Source organism: Muscardinus avellanarius (assembly GCF_963383645.1).
Source record: "Muscardinus avellanarius genome assembly, chromosome: 18".
NCBI classification, from domain to species: Eukaryota; Metazoa; Chordata; class Mammalia; order Rodentia; family Gliridae; genus Muscardinus; species Muscardinus avellanarius.
The window spans coordinates 378,155-402,251 of record NC_137804.1 but is presented as its reverse complement, the minus strand read 5'-3'; the positions used below and the strand labels follow the sequence as shown (position 1 = coordinate 402,251).

Below are 24,097 nucleotides of genomic sequence, written 5' to 3'. Positions count from 1 at the left end.
TTGTTTTTGTGGTACAGAGATGGAACCCAGGGGCATTCTGTCTCTGAGCTACACCGTCCGCCCTATTTTTTAAAAAGTCTTTATTTTGAAATGGTCTCACTGGTTGCGAAGGGCCTCGCTAAGTAGCTGAGGCTATTCTGCTCACCGTGATCCTCCAGTCTCAGCTTTCTGAATGCTGGTATTAAAAGAGTGCGTCACCACACACGGCTGAAGATTATTTTTTTGTTTTGTTTTGTTTTGTTTTGTTTTGTTTGCAAGTCTGGGGATGGAACCCAGGGGCATTCAACATCCGAGCTATACCCCCTTCCCTATTTTTTTTTTTTTTGAAACCGGGTCTCACTGAGTTGCAGAGGGCCTCACTTAGTAGCTGAGGCTGTCCACAAACCGCAATCCTCCGCTCTCAGCCTCCCAAATGCTGGGATTACAAGCATGTGCCACCACGCCCAGCTAGATTATTTTTTAATATTTACTTTTAACTGAAAAATGGACTACTTGCTTTGATAAATTGTTGTTTTCAACAGAATACTGACTTCAAGTTATTTAACATAGATTACTAGAAAGCATGCTACAGGCTGGGTGTGGTGGCGCACACCTGTAATCCCAGTACTAGGGATGCTAAAATGGGAGAATTGCAAGTTCAAGACCAGCCTCAGCCAGACATGGTAGCGTACGGTTGTAATCCCCGCACTTGGGAGGCTGAGACAGGAGGATTGCACAGGTTCGAAGCCAGCCTCAGCTACTTAGTGAAGCTCTCAGCAACTTAGTGAGACTCTATATTTCCAAATAAAAAATATAAAAAATAGGTCTGGGAGCATAGCGCGGAGGTAGAAAGCCTCTGGGTTCCACACCCAGTACCACAAAAAAAAAAAAAACAAAAAAGACCAGCCTCAGCAACTTAGTGAGACCCTGTTTCAAAATAAAAAATAAAATATAAGCCGGGCGTGGTGGCGCATGCTTGTAATCCCCGCCCTTGGGAGGCTGAGACAGGAGGATTGCGCGGGTTTGAAGCCAGCCACGCTGGCTTAAGAGACCCTGTCTCCAAATAAAATATAAAGTAGGTCTGGGAGTGTAGCCCAGAGGTAGAGGGCCCCTGGGTTCCATCCCCAATACCACCAAAATAAAGAAAGGAAGGAAGGAAGGAAGGAAGGAAGGAAGGAAGGAAGGAAGGAAGGAAGGAAGGAAGGAGAGAAAGAGAGAAAGAAAGAAAGACAGACAGACAGACAGACAGACAGACAGACTGGGGTTATGGCCCAGAGGTAGAACAACCCTGGGTTCAGATCGCAGTACCAAAAAAAAGTACTACAAAATAATTTATGAACTGCTTCTTAGTAGGAGGGACTAAATTGGTACAGACTTGAGAGTTCAGCAGTCGTTTCCGTGTGTGAGGTCATGTTGTATCCCTCTTGTGAAGCTTTCTTCTTCCTGATTCTAGAGATTATTCAGTGGCCGGGCACAGAGGCGCGTACAGATCACCTTAGTACACGGAAGGCGAGGACAGGAGAGTCTCGGGTTTGAGAACAGCTCTGTAGTGAGACTCAGCAATATAGCAAGACTGCTTCAAAATAGAAAATAAAAAGGGCTGGGGTATGGCTCAGAGATAGAATGCCTTTAGCTTCAATCCCCAGTACCACAAAAAAAAATAAATAAATAAATAACATATGTTCTAAGCTGGGCTTACCCATAATCTCAGTATTTGGGAGACTGAGACAAGAGGATCACAGGTTTGAGGTCAGTCTCAGCAATTTAGTGATTCCCTCAGCAACTTAGGAGACCGTATTTCAAAATAAAAATAAAGAAAGGGCTGATATATAGCATATAGCTCAGAATTAGTATAATGATCTGGATTCAATCCGCAGTAGAAAAAAAAATCTATGTATTAGTATATTTTACTAATGAATACTAATTACTTTTTAACCATTTTGTACAATATTCTGTTAAATCCTTCTTTATCTCAGTGTTTTAAAAATGTTTTCCTGTTTATTAAGCTTTTCCTATAGCAAAGGAAATAGTGGCCCATGTAGTAAAAGTGTTTTAATTGTTCTAATTAATTTTTCTGAGGAAGACTAAATTTTAAAATATAAGTCATAGCTGAGCATCGTGGTGCACACTTGTCATCCCAGCATTCGAGGGCTGAGACAGGAGGGTCGCTGTTTGCGACCTCAGCTACTTAGTGAGGTCCTTTTCAACTCAGTGAGACCCTGTTTTAAAATAAAAAATAGCGCTGGAGGTGTTGCTCGGGGAAAGAATGCCCCTGGGTTCCATCCCCAGTACTATAATAATAATAATAATAATAATAATAATAATAATAATAATAATAATATATTTAAGGATAAAGTAATATAATAAGTATTGAAATGCATTTTCCATGGTAACTTATTTTTGTGTGTAAGGGAAAGATTGATTTTTATGGTGTTAACAAAAATCAGCTGCAAAATATGATGAATTTAGATCCTGTAGTGAAATACAGGGGCAAATGCCACAAGATTTTAGAGTTTTTTATTAGATTATTGATATTCCTTTTGATGCCCAAATGTGCTTCTGTATGTAAATCTGCTGCTGGATGCAGAATTTATATTCTGTGAACTGTGTGTAAATGTTAACATAATTGAGGTATATTACCTTTTGAACAGTGCGAAGGTGGCATGTGTCCCATTTAAGGGCAGAGACCTTGTTTTGAGTACAGACACTAAGGCATCGCTTACCAGTGATCTGTGTTTGGTCATATGAATTAACCCCTGTGCTCTGCTCTCCACTTCTGCCTTAGTGCACTCTCGCTGCTCTGACAAATACTAGGCTGGGTACTTACGAATCACAGACATTTATTTCTCACAGTTTGAAGGTTCTGAAGTCCAAGATAAGGCCCCAGCAGATTCAGTGTGTGGTGAGCCCATTTGCTGATAGCAGATGGTCCTGCCTGCGACCTCAGGTGTTAAAGAGCCCCCGGCCCTTTTCACAAGTACACCACTCCAAATAACGAGAGCTTTGCCTTCTTGACCCGGTCGCCTCCCAACGGCCCCACCCACCACCTAGTACCATCACTTTGGGGTTGGATTTCAAACTATGAATGGGGGGAATATTAGACTATAAAATCGAATTTTTATTCAATTATTACTGCCTCATTGAGCACGAAGATTAAACAAGAGAAGACTATTATTAGCTACTAATTACCATAGTGGTTTTTTTTTTTAACTACAGCGTTTTGTTTTCATGATCGTATTTTTTGACATTTCCTTCCATTTGAACACTTGGTTGTTTTTTTATTTTTGTCTCATGTAGGCCTGCCTACGTCTGTCCACTTAGGTGTAAGTTGTATTTGTGTGTGAGGGATGACCTTTGGATGCTAATGTCCAAATTGCCGTACTTGGCAGTGTTGTGGTCATGAGCTAGCTGTTAAGAGGAACACCAGTGTTAACGAGCTGTCCTTGCCTGACAGTAGCGCTGCCACTCTCCTGGTTTTCTGGTATAGATGAGGTTTGTATGGTCCTGTTATTCCAGCCTCCAGACACCACTCCAGATCCACTGGCGCCCTCTGCGCGCCCGACGCGTACGGGGCCTCAGGTGAAGGATGAGTACCTTTCACTTTCATCTCTGCATTCACCTCAGAGTTTGTCCTTTTCAGTTTTCACGGGATAGTATTCATTTTTAAAAATTGGTTTGTTTTTAATTTAATTTAATAGAGAATAAAGCACCTGTAGTTTTTCTTTTTCCCCAAATAACTTTTTCCCCTTCAACAACCTTACTCAATATTTTTTCTTACTTGCAGATGGGCGTTTTTTTCTTTTATATAACCTATGTCATTTTTATTTATTTATTTATTTATTGTCATTTTTAAATATATAATTGTTTTATGTTCTTAGTTGTGTACCTCATCTTTGTATATATGTTTACAAAAAAAAAAAACCAAAATGGTGGATGAAGTGTTTTAATTGTAAATGGTGGTATAGAAAGAGTTGAGAGGGAGAGCTTACCTCTGCTGTGTCTATGTATCTCAGAACGTTGGGCGCGTAGTAGCCACTTAACAGATTCTGAATGATCTGTCTTAGTTATAGAATAAAATCAGTCTGTCCTGGAGAATGGATTATAACTGGAACCTTTCCTCCTAGCGCATTCCTGGAATGGCCTCATTGACCTCCCTCTCCGTTCCTGGTTGAGGATTGGTCTTTGTCCTGGGGTACTCTGTGGTTCACCCATGTGGAGAGACTTGCCTGGCCTGACAGAGCTGCCGTAATCAAGTACAGGGCTACCGACAGCCGAGCCCTTAGTCGGCCAGTCGTGCTCGCTTCTGCCTTGTAGTCATAATCAGCTGCTCTTCTTTAAATTCATTCCCACGCATTATCAGTCATTTTAATCGCCTTGACCCTTTATCTGGTCAAAACTCAGCGTGCCCAGGAAGTCCAGTATTGCTTTTAAAATGCTTTGCCCCATTGGTTTTTTTCCCCCGCTTAAGGGTCTAACACTTGCCAACCCGACGCTGCTACTTTGGTGACCGTCTCAACACGACTTCCTTCTTTTGTGCATTAGGTCCTGGGTATGGGATCAGCCAGTCCAGCCGACTGTCGTCTTCCATCAGCGCCATGCGAGTCCTGAACACGGGTTCCGACGTGGAGGAGGCGGTAGCAGATGCCTTGGTACTCCTCTCTATTTCCCGTCCTGAAGCGAGGGCACTATGAGCCAGTCCGTGGGAGAGTTCTTCTGGATTAAATCCAGGAGACAAAATGTGGGCAGCATGAGGGGCAGAGCGTAGAATTACTTCTTGATCCCTGCTATTCAGGATTTGAGCCGGGCGTGGCGATGCACACTTGTAATCCCGGTTTTTGGGAGGCTGAGACAGGAGGATCGCGCAGGTTCGAGGCCAGCCTCAGCTACTTAGTGAGGCTCTCGGAACATAGTGAGACCCTGTTTCCAAATAAAGCCTAAAAAACAGGTCTGAGAGTATAGCCTGGAGGTCGAAAAACCCCTGGGTTCCACCCCCAGGACCACCAAAAAAAAAAAGAAAGAAAACGCCTGGGTTCATCCCCAGTACCCCCCGCCACACACACATACACACACACACACACACACACACACACACACACACACACACACACACATATCAGAATTTTAACCAGGGACCAGTAGTACTGATGAGGCAGCAGGAACATAAGTACTGATGTATTTAATATGGTGATGTGTGATTTGCACTATAATATACTGAATACAAGTGTAGCTAGAGTGTATACAAATTATGTACACTTTTAAGCATGTAATTTCAAGCCTAGCTTGACCTTGAGTATGTAGGGATTGAATTTGGAATTGGATTTTAGTCATGTAATTATATGTATTTTCTGAGCTGAAAGTACAGTCTCAAGACAAATTATAATATATCTTCCTGATTCTTCATGCCTGACACACTAAATAATGAGGTGGGGGTTTTGTGTGTGTGGCATCCTGGTACTGGAGATTGAACCCAGGAGCATCTACCTCGGAGCTGTACCTCCAGCCCCACTAACTCCCGTTTTGAAACAAGGTCTCACTAAGTTGCCAAGGCGGCCTCAAAACTGCAATCCTCCTGTTAAAGCCTCCAAGCACTACAATTATAGGCTTGTGCTGCCATGCCCAGCAAACAGTGAGGTTTAAAAACAAAGAGCCAGGGACTCTAGTGCATGCCTGTAACCCAGTACTTGGGAGACTGAGACAGGAGGATCGCACAGTTTTGAAGCCAAGCCTCAGCCACTTAGTGAGGCTCTTAGGAACTTAGTAAAACCCTGTTTCCAAATAAAATAGAAACTAGGTCTGGGAGTTTAGCCCAGAGTTAGAAGGCCCCTGGGTTCCATCCCCAGTACTACAAAAAAATAAAAATAAAACCGTATGTCACATCTTAACCAGTATCAATATAATACAATCTTTGCCAGAGATTTAAAAGACAATCTTTTAAAAGTATCTGGTAGGCCAGGCATGGTGGCGCACACTCGTAATCCCCATGCTTATGAGGCAGAGGCAGGAGGATCACGCAGGTTCGAAGCCAGCCTCACTGGCTTAAGAGATCGTTTCCAAATAAAAATGTAAAATAGGTCTGGGAGTGTAGCCCAGAGGTAGAAAGAAGGGTTGCATCCCCAGTACCAAAAAAAAAAAAAAAAGTATCTGGTAGTAGTAACTAATTCATTGCGTACCATTACATAGGCAGTTCTGCTCTAGCAGTCTGTATATACTGAAATTATTTTTTATAAACTCATATAACTAAGGGACTTCGCTGTCTTGACATGGGTTAAATTGAATCTTTTTATGAGGATATTTAATCAAATGTTTTAAGTTTATTATTTATCACTATATTTCTCAAATCATGTATCTTAGTTATTTTTAAATTGGGTGTTTAGAGCCAGGCGTGGTGGCGCACGCTTGTAATCCTCGCACTTGGGAGGCAGAGACAGGAGGATCACACGGGTTCGAAGCCAGCCGCACGTGCTGGCTTAGGAGACCCTGTTTCCAAATTTTAAAAAATGTAAAAATAGGTCTGGGAGTGTAGCCCGGAGGTAGAAGGGCTTCCAGGAACCCCAGTACCACCAAAAATAAAAAATAAAAATAAATAAATAAATAAAATAAATTGGGTGTTTAGCCAGTTAAAATGTTTAGATAAATTTTATCAATTGGATGGGTTATTCTTGAACTATTATTTATAATACTGAGATGTTTGATTTTATTTATTTATTTTCCAGTACTGGGGATGGAACCCAGGGGCATTCTACCTCCTAGCTACACTTCAGCCCTATTTTTTATTCTTTATATTGAAACAGGGTCTCACTAAGTAGCTGAGGCTGTCCTGGAACCTGGATCCTCCTATATCAGCCTCCCAAGTGCTGAGACGGGATTAAACCATGCACCATCACGCCTGGCTTGATGTGTTTGAATTATATAGGAATATTTAACCAAATGAGTCCCAAAAATATGACTCTACTTTCATTGTTTATATAGATAGCATAGTTGCAACTATCAGTTTTTAGGGAAAGAAAATTCCAGCTATTAAGCACAATTTTGGCCTGGGGATATCAGAGAAATACATTTAAATTTGGGGATGGCAAAAGGATGCAAATAGGAAGAATGAGATTCTTTCTGAAAATTGGTTATGGGAATATTTTTTAGCTTAGGTGATTCTCTTTGAACTAAAGTATGTTGACAAGATTAAAGTTATAATAGCTTGCTAACTAGAGGTTCTCTTATTATCTGTATGTTAAAAAAGTAATGTTTCTGATCATGGGCATTATTAATGCCTACTTCACTGCACTGTTTAGCAAAATGTTCTTCATTATTTTCAATTTTTCTCTTTAAAAATTTAATGCTCTCAGCTCTTAGGAGACATACGGACTAAGGTATAGATATTGCTATTTTTTGACATCTTTTGATACCATAAGTTTTACTTTGCTTCATCAGTTTAACAGATGATGGTTAAAAAAATTAAAGTAGAAGTAACAAAATCCTTAGGCATACATCTGTGTGTCTGTGATTGTGATTATCAAGAGGGAAACACTGTTGGAAGAGTGTCTTGTGGGAATGCTCGTCTTTTTTCAGCCCGATTACTTCACACAAATGAGACCATTTACGCTGATGTCTGTGATCACATCACGGTGTGCCGTTCTAAGTTAAGGTCGTGTCTCCAGGTCAGTGTGAGCACAGTCAGCGATGAGAACCTTATCCTAAAACCGAACTATTTTAAGTTTAAACCATTTGTATAGATATCAGACTGTGGAGAACTTATAGCCATTTGGAACTATTTAAAATGTTGTGCTTAATGTTTCATAAAAATATCTTCATCCACCAGCCGAAGATCCACATACAGATTGCATAGATTTTTTTCTCCCAATTCTTCCAAGGAAATTTCAAGTGAGCTGTTTATTCTCTCTTGTATGAGAATATGCAAGGTATATAATTGATAGTGCAGGCAGTAAATCATAAACCTTAGATATTAAGCAATCAAAAGAATCCAGATGTGCTTTCTCCTGTTTGCGGAAATAGATGAAATAAAGACGTTGAGAAAAATGTGGAAGGCCTGTAAGGATCTTGCCTCCTACAAACAGTAGTGAGCAGAATGTGTTCTCGCTGTACTGTCTATAGTGTACTTCTTTAGGAGACGTGAGGGTCGTGTGCAAGGGAGGAGGCGTGCAGGAAAAGGGGAGGCAGGGGAGGGGGTTCACATGGGGGAAATCAGCGTTTCTCTGATCCCATTGTCATCCTCCTCTAAAAGGGTAATATTTTCTTCTTACCGATTCACACTTCTAGTATAGTTTCTTTTCATTTGCACTGTGGTAGTTCTCGGTTTTCCCTGAATAGTAGAAGGGGGGGCAGTTTTAAGCACTTTCCACTTTATGTATCTGAACTTCTCTGTAGTCTAATTCTATTCTTACCACTTCTCTTAAAGAATGTCTCACCGTCTTCTAACTTCTAAAACATGTTTCCTGAACAAAAACTAAATATTGATATTTATTTATTGTGGTCATTAGCAGCATGCTTTGCTCGGATTCCAAAACAAATCAGTCTTTTTATGGCCAGTGGACATTAGGAGATACCACCGTATGTTTTTACCTACTGCCAATGACATTCCTTAATATAACAGAAAAAACCTGCACGAAGAAGATACGAGTCATACGGGATGCACTCGGACGACGATGCCAACAGCGACGCTTCTAGTGCGTGCTCAGAGCGCTCCTACAGCTCCCGGAACGGCAGCATCCCTACCTACATGCGGCAGACAGAAGACGTGGCGGAAGTCCTCAACCGATGTGCTAGTTCCAACTGGTCCGAAAGGAAGGAAGGCCTCCTGGGTCTGCAGAACTTACTGAAAAATCAGAGAACATTAAGGTGAGATGTGCCGCTTAAACAGTTGTTCTGTCAGCTTAGCAGTTGGGTGTTCTTGTTTTGTATTTTATTTTGTTTATTATTGGCACTGAGGATTGAACTCCAAGGCATTCTCCTTCCAAGCTACACCCCCAGCTCTATTTTCTTTTTTTTTTTTTTTGAAACAGATTCTCAGTAAGGTGTTGAGTCTGCCTCACACCTGCAGTCCTCTTATCTCAGCCTCTCAAGTCCTGGCATTACGGCTGTGTGCCACTGTGCCCAGCTGGGTTAGCACCAGCTAATGTTTGACTTTCCTTTTCATAACACTTTAGAAATACTGGTGCCGAAACAGACATATCCCAAATCGGAGGTTCCATCAAAGTGTTCTTCCCAAGTCTCAGTCATCTAGAACCATCAGTATTATAGTGTATAAAAAGTTTTGTAAGCCAGGCGTCGTGGCACACGCTTGTAATCCCAGTACTTGGGAGGCTGAGACAAGAAGATCGTGCAGGTTCGAAGCCAGCCTCAGCTACTGAGGCTCTCAGCAACTTAGTGAGACCCTGTTTCCAAATAAAATATAAAATAGGTCTGGGAGTGTAGCCCGGAGGTAGAAGGCCCTGGTACCACACACACAAAAAAAAGGTTTTGTAGCCAGGCGTGGTGACACGTGCTTATAATTTCAGTACTTGGAAAGTCAAGTCAGGAAGATCGCAGGTTTGAGGGCAGCCTCAGCAAGTAGTGAGGCTCTCAGCAACCTTTAAGAGGGTGTGTTCCAATAGAATACTTGCATTTGATAGCTTTGTATTCATCCCTGACTGGCAAATTCCACAAATTTTTAGTTCTGAGGACTGACTTCTTAAACTTTTTTGTTGGTAAGATTACTAGTTATGTATGAGGGTACTCTTAAATGACTGTCGTCCCACTTTATTGTTTTGCAGTCGAGTTGAACTGAAAAGGTTATGTGAAATTTTTACCAGAATGTTTGCTGATCCTCATGGCAAGGTATGTTGTAATATTTAAGATTACTCACATATGCCCCCTAAGAAGTAAAATAATACCAGGAAACCATTTTTGTTTTATTATTGTTCCAAATTGTAGTGATATTTTCAAACATAATTAGAATTAAGTGTCTTCTATCATATATAATTTAGAAGTTGATCTTGGTAACCATTTGAGCCTCTGCAAAGAAAGATTGTCTCAGAATAAAAACTGAAAAGCACAGCTACAAGTGCAGCCCTTTATAATTTAGTCAGAGCGATTGTATTTTGTACTTACCTAGAATATTTCACTAACTGTAAAGAGTTTAATTGAGGTAAGTTGAAAAATATTTCTCACGTTTCATTTAGTTTTCTTCTGTGATTATTAAGAATAAATGTAAACATTCTTATTTTGAAAGAACAGTTTCATAGAAAAGAATTGCCATTGAGCCGGGCGTGGTGGCGCACGCTTGTAATCCCAGCATTTGGGAGGCTGAGACCTGGAGGATCGCGGTTCGCGGACAGCCTCCGCTACTTAGTGAGGCCCTCTGCAACTCAGTGAGACCCGGTTTCAAAATAAAGAATAAAAAAATAGGGCAGGGGGTGTAGCCCGGAGGTCAAATGCCCCTGGGTTCCATCCCCAGACCCGCAAGAAAAAAAAAAAAGAAAGAAAAGAATTGCCATTAAATAGCACAAAATAATATTCTAGTGACAGTTTGGTAGTAATGTTAAAAATTTACACGTTGAAATAATATAAAATTTTAAGTACTTTGTTTAGTTTTTAATGTTGACATATGTATTTGATTACTTATGCATAATTACCATGCACACTGTGAAATATTGGTATATCTTAATCACATAATGCTATTCTAAAAATGTGTCTAGTCATTCTCTGTTTCCAGCAATGTGTTTGACAGTGGTGAACTCTTAAGTATCTTCCTTTAGGACACCAAGTGTCTACAGGAGAATCTCTAACCTAAATGAGAGATGTGGCAAAGAAATTATAAAAAAATAAAATGGATGAATTCTACTTTATTATTGTTTTAAATTGTCTACACTCTATTTTTGTATCATTTCATATTTTTCTAGTTTTGATGTTTTCATTATTTATGGCAGTGTGTAATATTAAAGTTTCACTTTATATGTAAGCTAAAACCTGGCTAAAGATTTAAATCCAGTGGGGTAGCTGGGAGAGTTGGCGCATGCCTATAACCCTAGTACTTGGGAGGTTGAGACAGGAGGATTGCAGGTTTAAGGCCAGCCTCAGCAACTTAGACCCTGTTTCAAAATAAAAAACAAAATAGGGCTGGATGTGTAGCTCAGAGGTAGAGTACCCTTGGGTTCAGTACTAAAAAAAAATCCGTGGGGTACATACTTAAATAAACTTCTTATACTTTCAAACAATATTTTGAAAGATTACCCCATCAGGGGTATTTTATTGGGGGTGAAAGATCCCATAGAATGACAAAGTTGAGCCCATGTGGTTGGGCATGTCCGTAATCCCAGACTTGGGAGGATGGGACAGGAGGAGCCTCAGCACCTTAGCAAGACCCTATTTCAAAATAAAAAATGCATGAGGCCTGGGATGTGGCTGAGAGGTGGAATTCCCCTAGGTTGAATCCCCAGCACCCCGCCCAAAAGAGGGTAAAGATGAAAACGGATTTGATTAGCAGCTTAGTAATATTTTATAGTTTGACTTTTTTTTTTCTTTTGGTGGTACTGGGGTTCCTGGAAGCCCTTCTACCTCCGGGCTACACTCCCAGACCTATTTTATAGATTTTTTTATTTTTGGAAACAGAGTCTCTTACACTAGCGCGGCCGCGGTCATCTTTTTCCGATTGCACCCTCTCCCTGCCTCTCATCTCCAAATTATTTTCCACCCTGTATGCCTCTGTAATTTTTCTAAAAGTTAAGTCTAACCGGGCATGATGGCGCACACTTGTACTCCCAGGGCTTGGGAGGCTGAGACAGGAGGATCGCACAGGTTCAAAGCCAGCCTCGGCTACTTAGTGAGGCTCTCAGCAACTTAGTGAGACCCTGTTCCCAAATAAAGTATAAAATAGCCGGGCATGGTGGCGCACGCTTGTAATCCCTGCGCTTGGGAAGCAGAGACAGGAGGATCGCGCAGGTTCAAAGCCAGCCGTGCTGGCTTAAGAAGAGACGCTGTTTCCAAATAAAAAAAAATATAAAATAAGTCTGGGAGTGTAGCCCGAAGGTAGAACGGCTTCCAGGAATCCCAGTAACACCAAAAAAAATAAAAAATACTTTTTCTTAATTTTTTATTGGTGCACTGTATTCATACATCATAGTGGGATATAAACTTTTGTAGACATACATGCACACATCGCCCAGTCAGCCCCCACCCGATCCCCACCCCATTCCCTCCCCATCCCTCCTTCCCATGCTTGGCTTACTGGTTGACATCTAGTATTATAGCAATTTAACCAAAATTAAAAATGATAATCTCACATAACAGTTTCATTTGTCTGATACCAAGCTTTTGATAACTTAAAGATAACATTTCAATATTTCTTTTTGCATTCTTTCTTACCAGAGAATATTTTTTCTTTTTTTTTTTAGGTGAAACTATCATATATTTATACATTTATTTTTCAGGAAAAAATCTATCCTAATATGGAATATGGACTCTAGATACCCAAAATGATCTCGAAAAAGAACAAAGCTAGAAGATATATATTTTCTGATTTCAAACCATATAAAGATACAGTAATTGAAACAGTGTAGTACTGTTCTAAAGGCAGATATATAAACCATTGGAGTTAAATAAAAGCCTAGAGATAAATTCTTTCATTTATTGTCAAGTTATTTTTGACAAGGTTTCCACGAACATTTGGTGGAGGAAATACTAATCTTTTTACTAAATATTGTTGAAAAATAATAATTACATGAAAAAGAATAAAATTGGACCCTTACCTAATCTCATATACAAATATTAACTCAAAATAGATAAAAGACCTAAATATAAATCTTAAGACTATAAACTTTTAGAAGAAAATCTGGGTCATAAAACCACAACATTGAAATTGGCAGTGATTTCTTGGATATGATTTCAATGGCACAGGCAACAGAAGAGTATACAAACTCCCTAAAAAAAAAAAATATATATATATATATATATATATTGTATATCCAAAGACAATGTAAACAGAGTTAAAAGTTACTGATAGAATGGGATAAAATATTTCTAAATGCTATATCTGAAGGGATAAAATGTTTCTAAATGCTATATCTGAAGGTATATTAATATTCCAACTAGAAATCCTAAAAATTAACAACAATAAAAGCAAACAATACAATTTAGAGATAGGTAAAAGACTAACATAAATAATGAATCTCTACAGATAAATAATCTTAGTTGTCTGTTGGATGGAAAATCTTGTTTCTCTGGTTCTGGTGTATGTTACCTATTTCTTCTTTGTAGTTAATCTCTTTATTTTCTCTAGCGCTGGTTTTGAAGACATAAATTCCTTCAGTTTCTGTTTGTCGTGGAAGCTTCTTATTTCCCCATCTAATTTGATAGAAAGTTTTGCTGGGTAGGAAATTTTTGGCTGGAAGTTGTTTTCTTTCAGAGTTTGGAATATGTTACTCCAAGCCCTTCTGGCTCTCATGACTTGGTTTGGGAAGTCTGGAGTGATTCTAATTGGTTTGCCTCTGAATGTCACTTGGCCCTTTGTTTTTGTTGCCTTTAAGATTCTCTGCTTGGCTTCCACATTGGTCATTTTGACAATTATGTGGCGTGGGGATCCTCTTCTCCGATCCTGTCTAAAGGGAGTTCTATAAGTTTCCTGGACCTGTGTATCGACCTCTTGCTCTGTGTTTGGAAAATTTTCTGCTATTACTTCCTTGAAGAGATTGTTGATCCCTTTGGTTTCACCTTCTTTTCCCTCCTCTATTCCAATTATTCTTAGTTTAGCTCTCTTAAAATGGACCCATATTTCTTCAATGTCAGATTCCTGCTGTTGGATATTTTTTTCTAGATTAGAAACTATGCGTTCATTTTTGGAGTGATCATCTTCTAGGAACGAGATTCTATTCTCTGTGTGGTCTAATCGGTTGTTTGTACTTTGAATTGAGGCCTTTACTTCATTAATTGCATCCTTTATCTCTTTTTGGCTCTCTCTGAATTCTTTTCGAAACACCCTTATTATTTCTACAGTTATTTTCCTGATTTGATCTTCTAGAAATCTCTGAATTTCTGTTTTATCGGGTTCTGATGTTGTGGGGTTGTGGGCATTCATTGCTCCATTGTTATTCCTCTTTCCCATGATTTTGGAAGTTTGTGCCTTCTCTGGGTTCTTCCCTTGGGTCACTACAACTTCACTTAAGGTGCTCTGGATCTCGAGTCTATGGTATCTCAGACCCCACTACTCCTTTACTGGGTTGTATCACAGAGTCTCAGACCCAGGGAGTGGATAGAGGCTGCTTTAGACTATGGGGAGGGGGTGCCAGGTTGGGTGTTCTGTGGTGTGATATCTCTGCCACCCCCACTCCCCCACTGGGTCAAGTCCCTGGGAGTGCAGTACTGGGATTTCTCCTCTGGTGCCCGCAATTTGACTCACTGTTGTTGAGTACGCAGATGGAGCTGTAGTGGACTCCGTGAATTCGCTGCTGCTGCCGCTGGTGGCAATATGGCGCCGCTGCCACACCCTTGGCCATGAGGCTGGCGTATTTCTTCTCTGGTTTTGAGCTTCGCTCTGAGTCCCAGAAGCATGTGCTGAGCCCAGCCACTGGGAGCTTTAGATGCTCCCTGTGCCGAAAAATCCCGCCCGGCTGTCCCGCAGCGGCTCACCTCAGCTCGCTGTAGCCGTCTGGTGAATTTGCCGCTGCCGCCGGCAGTAAGGCACTGCTGCTGCGTCCTCGGGCGTGAGGCCGGTGTATCTCCTCTGTGGCTCTGAGCTCTGTTCTGAGTCCCCCTCCTCTCTGGAGCCTAGTGATTTTTTTGTTTTTCTGGTGATGGTGTTTTCTGGCTATGAAAGGCACTGATTTTGTGGTAATAGAGATTGGTTGTTAGCGGGGCTCTTAAGCCCCGCTTTTCTCGGTCCAAAAATAAATACATTTTAAAAAAATAAAGTATAAAATAGATCTGGGAGTATAGCCCGGAAGTAGTAAAGCCCCTGGGTTCCACCCCCAGTACCACCAATAATAAACAAACAAACAAACAGTCTTCTCCAGTGTTTTCCTTAAGAAAATGTCTAAGCAAAGCCTGTTATTTTTGTTCCTATTCCCTCCTTTCCCTCAGCCCTACCTGAACTGTGTTGGTTTGTGCTTTTCCTACGCTGCCAGGGCCGGTCCCCGTCCTTGTCAGCCCGACGTCCCTGGACTCTGGCCTAGGTAGCACATCTTCCTCGCGTCTGTGTTAGGCCACACGCTGACCTGGAATGGCTTCTCAGAAAGCCTCACCTGGAATGGACCTTTGTAAACATTTGGAAAACACCTTGTACCCCAGGCATTGGCCATGTGCATTTTCTCATGTACTTTTAGGTTTAAGTTAACATTGTGGTGTTCATGTTAACATGTTCTGGATAGCAACTCGCTTCCTTGGGAAGCCAGTTGCCGTTTTTGCCCAACATGGTTGAGACCACCTGTTGTTCCCAGCTGAAACAGACACTTAAGGTTGTATTCAAGAACCCATATGAATGGTCAGCTCGACTTGCTCCAGGCCCAGGATGTGTCCTTGCAATTTTTTTTTTTTTGGACCCAGAGTCTGTGTCCAACTAAATTATCAGGCATGCTCTGGCATAAAGTGCAGACATCCCAGAAAAGAAAGTCCAGGAAAGAACTTTTGACACATTTGAAGGAGATGCAGAATTTTCCCTGGGAAAGAAATACATGATTAGTAAATACAGTTTGCAAATTAATATTACTTGTCTGTATTTTGATATGTGAACTTTTTATTTTTATGTATAACTATCTCCCATTATTTGTGGAGCATTTGTTCCAAGACATCTGCACGTCCTCCCAAATACTTTACATCGCTTCTAGATCACTTATAATACTTAATACAATGTAAATGCTCTAATAATTGTTATACTCTATAGTTTAGGGAATAATGACAAAGCCTGTACACATTTAGTATAGACGCAGTTTTTCCCCAGGTATCTTCAGTCCACAGTTGGTTAAATCCAGAGCAGTAACCTTGACCATGAGGTAGCGATTATATCATTTAAACCATTTGATACTCCAGAGAGAGAGAGAGAGAGAGAGAGAGAGAGAGAGAGTGTGTGTGTGTGTGTGTGTGTGTGTGTGTGTGTGTGTGTGTGTGTTGCTTGCTGGGGATTGGACCTAGGAACATTCTACCTCCAAGTTACACCCCACCCCTATTTTATTTTTATTTTGAAACAGGGTATCCCTATATTGATGAGAGTCTCACTGCTTGCTGGAACTGGTTTAAAACCTGTGATCCTCCTGTCTCAGCCTCCCAAGTACTGGAATTAAAGGTGTATGCCACCATACCTGGCTGACTTTTGATACTCTTATTTATTTATTTATTGATTTATTCTGTGTGTGGTACTGGGGGTGGAACCCAAGGACATTCTACCTCCGAGATATACACCACCTCTATTTTTTATTCTTTTTTTTTTTTTTTTTTTTTTTTTTTTTTGCGGGTCTGGGGATGGAACCCAGGGGCATTCAACCTCCGAGCTACACCCCCTGCCCTATTTTTTATTCTTTATTTTGAAACCAGGTCTCACTGAGTTGCAGAGGGCCTCACTAAGTAGCTGAGGCTGTCCGCGAACCGTGATCCTCTGGTCTCAGCCTCCCAAATGCTGGGATTACAAGCATGCGCCACCACGCCCGGCTTATTTTTTATTCTTTATTTGGAAACAGGGTCTTACTAAGTTGTGGAGGGCCTCACTGACTGCGAACCCAGATCCTCCTATCTCAGCCTCCCAAATGCTGGGTTTACAAACGTGCACCACCACGCCCGGCACTATTTCTTTTTCTTCTTCTTCTTCTTTTTTTTTTTTTTTTTTTTTTTTTTTTTGCAGGTCTGGGGATGGAATCTAGGGGCATTAGACCTCCGAGCTACACCCCCTGCTTTATTATTTTTTCTTTATTTAGAAACAGGGTCTCACTAAGTAGCTGAGTCTGTCTGCAAACCACAATCCTCCAGTCTCAGCCTCCCAAATGCTGGGATTACAAGCATGCGCCGCCACGCCCGGCTGCTTTTGGCTGTTCTTATGAGAGGCTATATGTATAACACAGAGCTAGGTTGCTTAGGTGCAGATTCTCTCTTTAGCGCCTAGTGTATGCCTTGGTTTTGTTTCTGTTTTCTTTGAGGTACTGGGGATTGAATACAAATGTATTCTACATCTGAGCTACACCTCTTGGCCTATTTTTTAGTTTTATTTTGAAACAGGGTTTCACTAGTTTGATAGTCTCACTTCTTGCTGAGGCTATCTTCGAATTTGTGATTCTCCTTTCTCAGCCTCCAAGTACTGGGATTATAAGTCTGCTCCACCATGCCTGGCTCAATGTGCCTTGCTTTCTTAATCTTAAAACAGTTTATAGTAATCCTAAATCTGTTTTGTTTAAATGAGTTAATACACGTAAAGTCCTAGGGTTTACTGAGCACCATAGAATGTGGGGGGCGTACTATGTGTGCGTGTGGTACTAGGGATTGAACCCAGGGCATCCTACCTCGGAGCTACACCCTCAGCCTGATTTATTTCTTATTTGGACACAGGGTCTCAGTGGGTTTCAGAGGGTCTCATTAAGTTGCTGAGGCATTCCTCAAACCTGTGATTCTTCTGTCTCAGCCTCCAAAATACTGGGATTATAAGTATGCACCACCATGCCCAGCTACACCATAGAAATTTTAAGCCATCAAATTTAAATAGACTTTAAGAATCGAGAACTTGAGGACACACCTTTTCTTTGACTGCTCTGGACCACTTCATCCCCTCAGGCATACACATGGTCAGATGCCACATGTTCCCCCCTGGGGTTCTGGCCCGTGGCTCTGCAGGAGCCCTTTAAATAGAGCCACCTGAGCCGGGCGTGGTGGGCACGCTTGTCATCCCGCGCTTGGGAGGCAGAGACAGGAGGATCGCGGAGGTTCGAAGCCAGCCGCGCGCGCTGGCTTAGGAGACCGTTTCCAAATAAAAATGTAAAAATAGGTCTGGGAGTGTAGCCCGGAGGTAGAAGGGCTTCCAGGAACCCCAGTACCACCAAAAAAAAATAAAATAAAATAAATAAAATCAATAGAGCCACCTTCGTTGAGGTATTGTGAACTGGCATCTTTTGGTCTTTTGCAACCTTGCCACTTGAATCATGCCTTTTAGTCCTGGATTGCTAGGGAATATAATCTGTGGCCACTAGGCAGTGACATCACTCAAGTGTCTTACTGAGAAGGTTGCATCTGGTCTCCTGATACCCATTCTGAGCAGCTCAGTTGCGTATAGCCCTAGGAAGAGGAGACTTTAACACACATCTTCCCCGAGGAATGTATAAATGGGTGGTATAAACAGTTTCTTTTCACCTCCAATTAATGATCACTGTTCTGAGCCTTCAGAGAAATAATTTAACTGTGACAGTGGAAGCTGGTGGTATCCCAGGTGGGAAGCCAGGTGTAGTGAGCGTGGCTGTCCTCCCAAGGCCCGGGAGGCTGAGACGGGGCTGAGCCAGCCTTGGTGACATAAACAAGACCCTCAGCGACTTAACGAGACCCCATTTCAAAATAAAAATAAAATAGGGCTGGGGTATAGCTCTGAGGCAGAGTGCCTCTGGGTTCAACCCCAGAGTTACAAAGGAAAGAGTGCAAGGGTTTTAGATGCTGTGGCTTGGAACCACTTGTTGACACTGCTCAGAAATGGGAGTGAGGCCGGGCGTGGTGGCGCACGCTTGTCATCCCCGCGCTTGGGAGGCGGAGACAGGAGGATCGCGCAGGTTAGAAGCCAGCCGCGCTGGCTTAGGAGACCCTGTTTCCAAATAAAAATATAAAATAGGTCTGGGAGTGTAGCCCGGAGGTAGAAGGGCTTCCAGAAACTCCAGTACCACCAAAAAGAAAGAAAGAAGGAAGGAAGGAAGGAAGGAAGGAAGGAAGGAAGGAAGGAAGGAGTTTCTGTTATTCGTGGGTTTTTTCCTGGAAGTTTAGCCTTGAGGATAATAGAATATATGAAAGAACAAGTAAAAGTTTTCTTTTAAAAAAAAAAAATTCTTGACAAGATTAAAAAAAAAACATAAGAAAATCATGTTCTTCTTCCATACTGTTCATTTAACTCTCATTTTCAAAACTACTTTGAGTTTATCATAAAACTTTGAAAAACATTTGTCACTTTTTATTTTATGTTCTAAGTGTTTTTCTTCCATACAGGAACTTTGCATTGATGGCGACTAATTTGTGTGTTTTTCTTTTTTTTCTTTTTTTCTTTTTGCATGCTGTCCCCTGTGTTGGAACTCTCAATAGAGAGTAAGTTGGTTCAATATTTGTTGGCAACCTAACTTTACTGCATGACTGTGAAATTAACCCTTTTTCTCTGTTTTCTCTCCCAAAGAGTTCATGCCGTGTTGGATCCTTTGCAATCCACGAAATGCTATATGCAAACTGTCATTCTGTTTGGAGATGTGCTTTTTAATCTATTTACTAATTAATCTAATTTGATCATGTTCTTCTGTATTTGATGGCTGGCACACCTAAGATATACGAGAGGTTAAGAATAGGCTGCCTCAATTGTAATCATGTAGATATTTAATTCTTTCTCAACACATTAAAGCTGTGGGATATGTTGGATTATAAATTGATTCCACTAAGGTTTTGAAAATAATTTCTAAATTTTATAATTATTAAAAAATAAAATTAAGCCAGGTATGGTGGTGCACACTTCTAAACCCAGTACTTGGGAGGCTGAGACAGGAGGATCACAGGTTCAAGGAAAGCCTTGGCAAGCAGTATTGCAATATTTTGAAACCAAGTTTCAAAGTTAAAAAAAAAAAAATAGGACTGGTGGTATAGCTCAGAAGTAGAATGCCCTTGGGTTCAATCCCCAGTACCTTAAAAAAAAAAAAAAAAAAAAAAGTAGCACTGAGTATGAGCCCTTGAGTCCAACAACTTGAGAGACTGAGGCAAGAGAATCTCTGGACAACTTGAGACCCCCTCTCAAAATTTAAAAACAGTCAGGCATGGTGGCACACACCTCTCATCCTAGGATTTGGGAGGCTGAGTCAGCAGGATCATAGGTTTGTGGCCAGCTTCAGCTACTTAGTGAGGCCCTCTGCAACTTAGTGAGACCCTGTTTTGAAATAAAGAATAAAAATAGGGCCGTGGATGTACCTTGGAGGTAGAGTGCCTCTTGGTTTAATCTCCACTGCTGCAAAATAAATAAATAAATAAAAAGTGCCAAGTGTTTAGCTAGGAGGTAAAATGCCCCTGGGTTCAAACCCCAGTAATAGAAAGAAAAAAAAATTTTTTTAATAAAAGGGCTAGAGATGTAAATTAGTGGTAGACCATTCCTGCGTTCAGTGTCCAGTACTGTACACTCACAAACATGCATGTGTGTGTGCGTGTGTGCACGTGCTCACACGCACACTAGCTCTCATCAGCCAGCATGCACTTTCTAGTATCATATCCGTGTCACCCCATCAAAGCACAAGAGCTGTTTATGGAGCATTGATTCTCAACTCTTCATTCCTAGTGTTGCATTAGGGTATCAGTGGTTTTCCCTTTAATCCTAGGTAAGGAAACCGGAGAATATCAGTATCTTAGGCGAACTGTTTATGGTAGGGCAATTAAATAGGAAAGTTCATGTTTAATTTCCAGTATGTTATGGCTGTGCATATTGTTTTTATACGATCATTTAGTAAGTACTGATATAGTTCTATATGTAGAGTGCTTTAAATAACATGTCTACATTTTTACCCAGCTATTCTAACCCAAAGGAACTTCTACTTCAAACACTCAGAAAATCTTCTTGAGGGAAATAGCAGTGAAGATCCTGACGGAAACATAAGCCTTAGTTATGTCAGCATGAGAAGAAAGGCATCCCAGAAATGACTAGCACGAGGCCAGCAAAGGAAGCAGGAGGCGCCAGAAAGCTTGGAGCAAGGAAGGAAGTTCCTCCTGGCCTGGGGGACGGGGGTCTTCATTTAAGTAGGAAAAACATTGGCTACCAATTACAGGGAAATATGCTTCAGAGAAAGTCCTTCCATTCATTGTACAACTTTTTATTGAGTCTTGGCCTCTAGATAACTTTAAGTTTGGTTCTTATTGCTGATACAAGACTTTAAAAAAAAATAGTCTTATTTTTAAATAATATCTGTTCCAGATGGAATGATAATATAGAGAAAAATTAAACTGACCGTGAGTTACAAGTAGGAAAGATACGTAGTTGGGCCAGCTGTGGTGCACACCTATAATTTGAGTACCTGGAGGCTGAGACAGGAGGATTGCTGCTTTAAGGCCAGCCTTGGCAACTTAGTAAGGCCCTCTTTCAAAGTTAAAAACTAAAAAAGGCTGGGCCTGGTGGCGCATGCTTGTAATCCCCGCGCTTGGGAGGCGGAGACAGGAGGATCGCGCAGATTCAAAGCCAGCCACGCTGGCTTAAGAGACCCTGTTTCCAAATTTAAAAAATATATAAAATAGGTCTGGGAGTGTAGCCTAGAGGTAGAAGGGTTCCATCCCCAGTACCACAAAAAAATAAATAAATAAAAATAAAAAAGACTGAAAGTATATCTTAGGAGTAGAATGCCCCTGGGTTTAATCTCTAATACCACACACAAAAAGTAATTTTTTTTACCTTATAAAATATTTTAAACTAGGTAGATTAATGTTGGAACTAAGTATAAAATTCTCCAATACAAATGAAGGGTAATAGCATACACTCTAGGGCCTTTTTAAAATCACTTAAATTTCATTGAAGATTTTTATCCTGAATTTATTTTATTCTAGGTATAGTTTCAGTTATCATCATCTATCATTTCAAATTATTTTGGGGGCAGTTTTATAAACAATAGATCTCATGCCAAAGCGTTTGTGACAGTTGTCATTTTGAGAAATCTGAGGCTTTCGTGTCCGATGCATGTTACGCGTTAAGGAAGCTGGTGGTCCCGCATCCTCTAACTTACTGCCCCTCTTCCAAATCGCTCCGGGCCCGTGAGAGCTGACAGTTCTTTTCCCTGAGTTTCATATGAGATCAATTTCCGCTTAACCAGCTTAGGCTGTGACTCGTTAATGACCTTAAGTGTGCCAGCCATTGTGGCCAAAGTTTCTTTAGCAAGTGATGCTGCATGGAATAGCTCATTGTCGAACTTCTGCAGAAGTTGGATAACGGTTCAGGTGTCCTCTTGTGTCACAGAGTCCAGTGAAAAGCAAGAGAGACTGTTTTTCCGCTTGGCTGCCAGTCGCTGTGCCTCTGACTCCTGTACTCCCTTCTCTCTCCATTTGGAACTAAACACAGAGGTCAATATTTCCTTCTTTTCTTCCCACCTCTCCCCTTTATCGACTACAGGTGTTCAGCATGTTTTTGGAGACTCTGGTTGATTTCATACAAGTCCACAAAGATGACCTTCAGGATTGGTTGTTTGTACTGCTGACGCAACTCCTTAAAAAAATGGGTGCTGATTTACTTGGGTCTGTTCAGGCAAAAGTTCAGAAAGCCCTTGATGTTACAAGGTAATATTTTTTGCCCATATTTTAAATGTACCCAATAATAATTGGGAATATTTAGCCCCTGTGATAAAAGTTTGAAATTTTGCCACATATGGTGGCACATCCTGTAATCCAGTACTTGGAAGAGTGAGGCAGGAAGGTCGGAAGTTCAGTGAACCCAGCCAGGCCCTCAGCAACTCAGCAAGCCTCTGTTTCATAATTAAAAAATAATAAAGGGCTGGAGATGTATCTCAAAGGTAGAATGCCCGTGTATTCTATCCCCAGTCCTGGAAACAAAATCTATGCTTGCTTATTCATTTATTTATTTATTTATTTAGTCAATGAATCAATTATATGTTCTGCTTTCTTTCGTATATTGTTGAAGTGACTTACTTTGTTTTGTTTTGTTTTGTTTTTGCGGGCCTGGGGATGGAACCCAGGAGCATTCGACCTCTGAGCTACACCCCCTGCCCAGTTTTTATTCTTTATTTTGAAACCGGGTCTCACTGAGTTGCAGAGGGCCTCACTAAGTAGCTGAGGCCGTCCTCGAACCGCGATCCTCCGGTCTCAGCCTCCCGAATGCGGGGATTACAAGCGTGCGCTACCACGCCCGGCTGAAGTGGCTTACTTTAGATACCCATTTTCTAAGTTAGAGTGAGTCAAGAATTGAGATAGCATACATGGGAAACATGTCTGAGAATATTGAAATTTTTATAAAATACATTTTTTGGTTATATCTTATTGTTGCATAGTAGACTATTATTTACTATAGCATTGCTTCTTAACCCTATATTTGGTCTAAATCCAAATGTTAATATTCTTTTCTATTGTTCCACATAGGCTACAACACGTGGACGTTTCTTCACGTGTACTTTTTGTGTGGAATGTTTGGGCATTAAGCATAGTCCTTTACTGTGAAGTTGTTAAATGCATTTGTGTTGACTTTTTTTGTTTTCTTTGTCCTTATTTCAGAGAATCCTTTCCAAATGATCTTCAGTTTAATATTCTAATGAGATTTACAGTTGATCAGACTCAAACACCCAGCTTGAAGGTAAAAATAGCTTTTTAAAATACTAAGATCTTTTAAAGACATTTCAAGGACTTAAAGCACGCTTGATTAAGTTCAGTCATTGTTTGTGTTCTGTCACATGAGACGCGGTTCCATCAGCGGGTTTTGTTTTTGTGAACTTTCAGACAGCCAAGCCAGCGCTTCGGGACCAGCTTCACTCTTTTTGGAGCTCCAAGGTTTTTGTTTCCGTTTTAATCTGCATCGTTTCTCCTCTTACCCCTCTCTGCAGTGTTTCAGATAACGTCTGTATGCCTCTCTCTCCAACTGCTAACCTTTGTCAGCCTTCTGCGCATGCACACACTCGACCGCAGTGTTAGCCCGGTGCCCGCCTGCCCCTTGGAGACGTTTCTGGGGATGCGCATCCCAGTGTGGCCATCTAACCCTAAGCTGGTATTGCAGGCTCGCTTTATATAGTCTCAGCTCATGCTATGTTTGTGATTTCCCAATACTTTCTTTTTCTTAGTTGCAGGTTTAGGACTTTGAATGGGTATTTTGGACAAAATGCCAGTTTTGCCTGTGAACTTATTTTACTAAACAAAAATTTAACTTGATATCAGTGCCATTCTCCTTAACTGAAATAACTTTTTTTTTTGCAATGTGATATTTCTCACAAGTGCATAAAATTTATTAATCAGGATT

The 24,097-nt window shown here is 40.9% G+C and overlaps 1 protein-coding gene across 30 annotated transcripts in view; it reads left to right on the top strand.

The window, feature by feature from the left end:
* Positions 1 to 24,097, top strand: part of CLASP2 (cytoplasmic linker associated protein 2) — a gene marked incomplete at both ends in the record, with an annotated part of 157,017 nt that overhangs the window by 105,349 nt on the left and 27,571 nt on the right. For 8 of the 30 annotated variants that reach the window (XM_080715619.1, XM_080715646.1, XM_080715637.1 and 5 more), the window contains 6 exons: positions 4,522 to 4,628; positions 7,320 to 7,343; positions 8,585 to 8,829; positions 9,744 to 9,807; positions 22,250 to 22,413; positions 23,362 to 23,440. In XM_080715619.1, coding sequence (XP_080571745.1) covers positions 4,522 to 4,628; positions 7,320 to 7,343; positions 8,585 to 8,829; positions 9,744 to 9,807; positions 22,250 to 22,413; positions 23,362 to 23,440 — 683 coding nt within the window. Of the gene's footprint in view, positions 1 to 3,495; positions 3,559 to 4,521; positions 4,629 to 7,319; positions 7,344 to 8,584; positions 8,830 to 9,743; positions 9,808 to 22,249; positions 22,414 to 23,361; positions 23,441 to 23,583; positions 23,635 to 24,097 lie in introns of all 30 variants that reach the window. The other 22 variants (XM_080715624.1, XM_080715622.1, XM_080715618.1 and 19 more) reach the window with 6 other exon arrangements.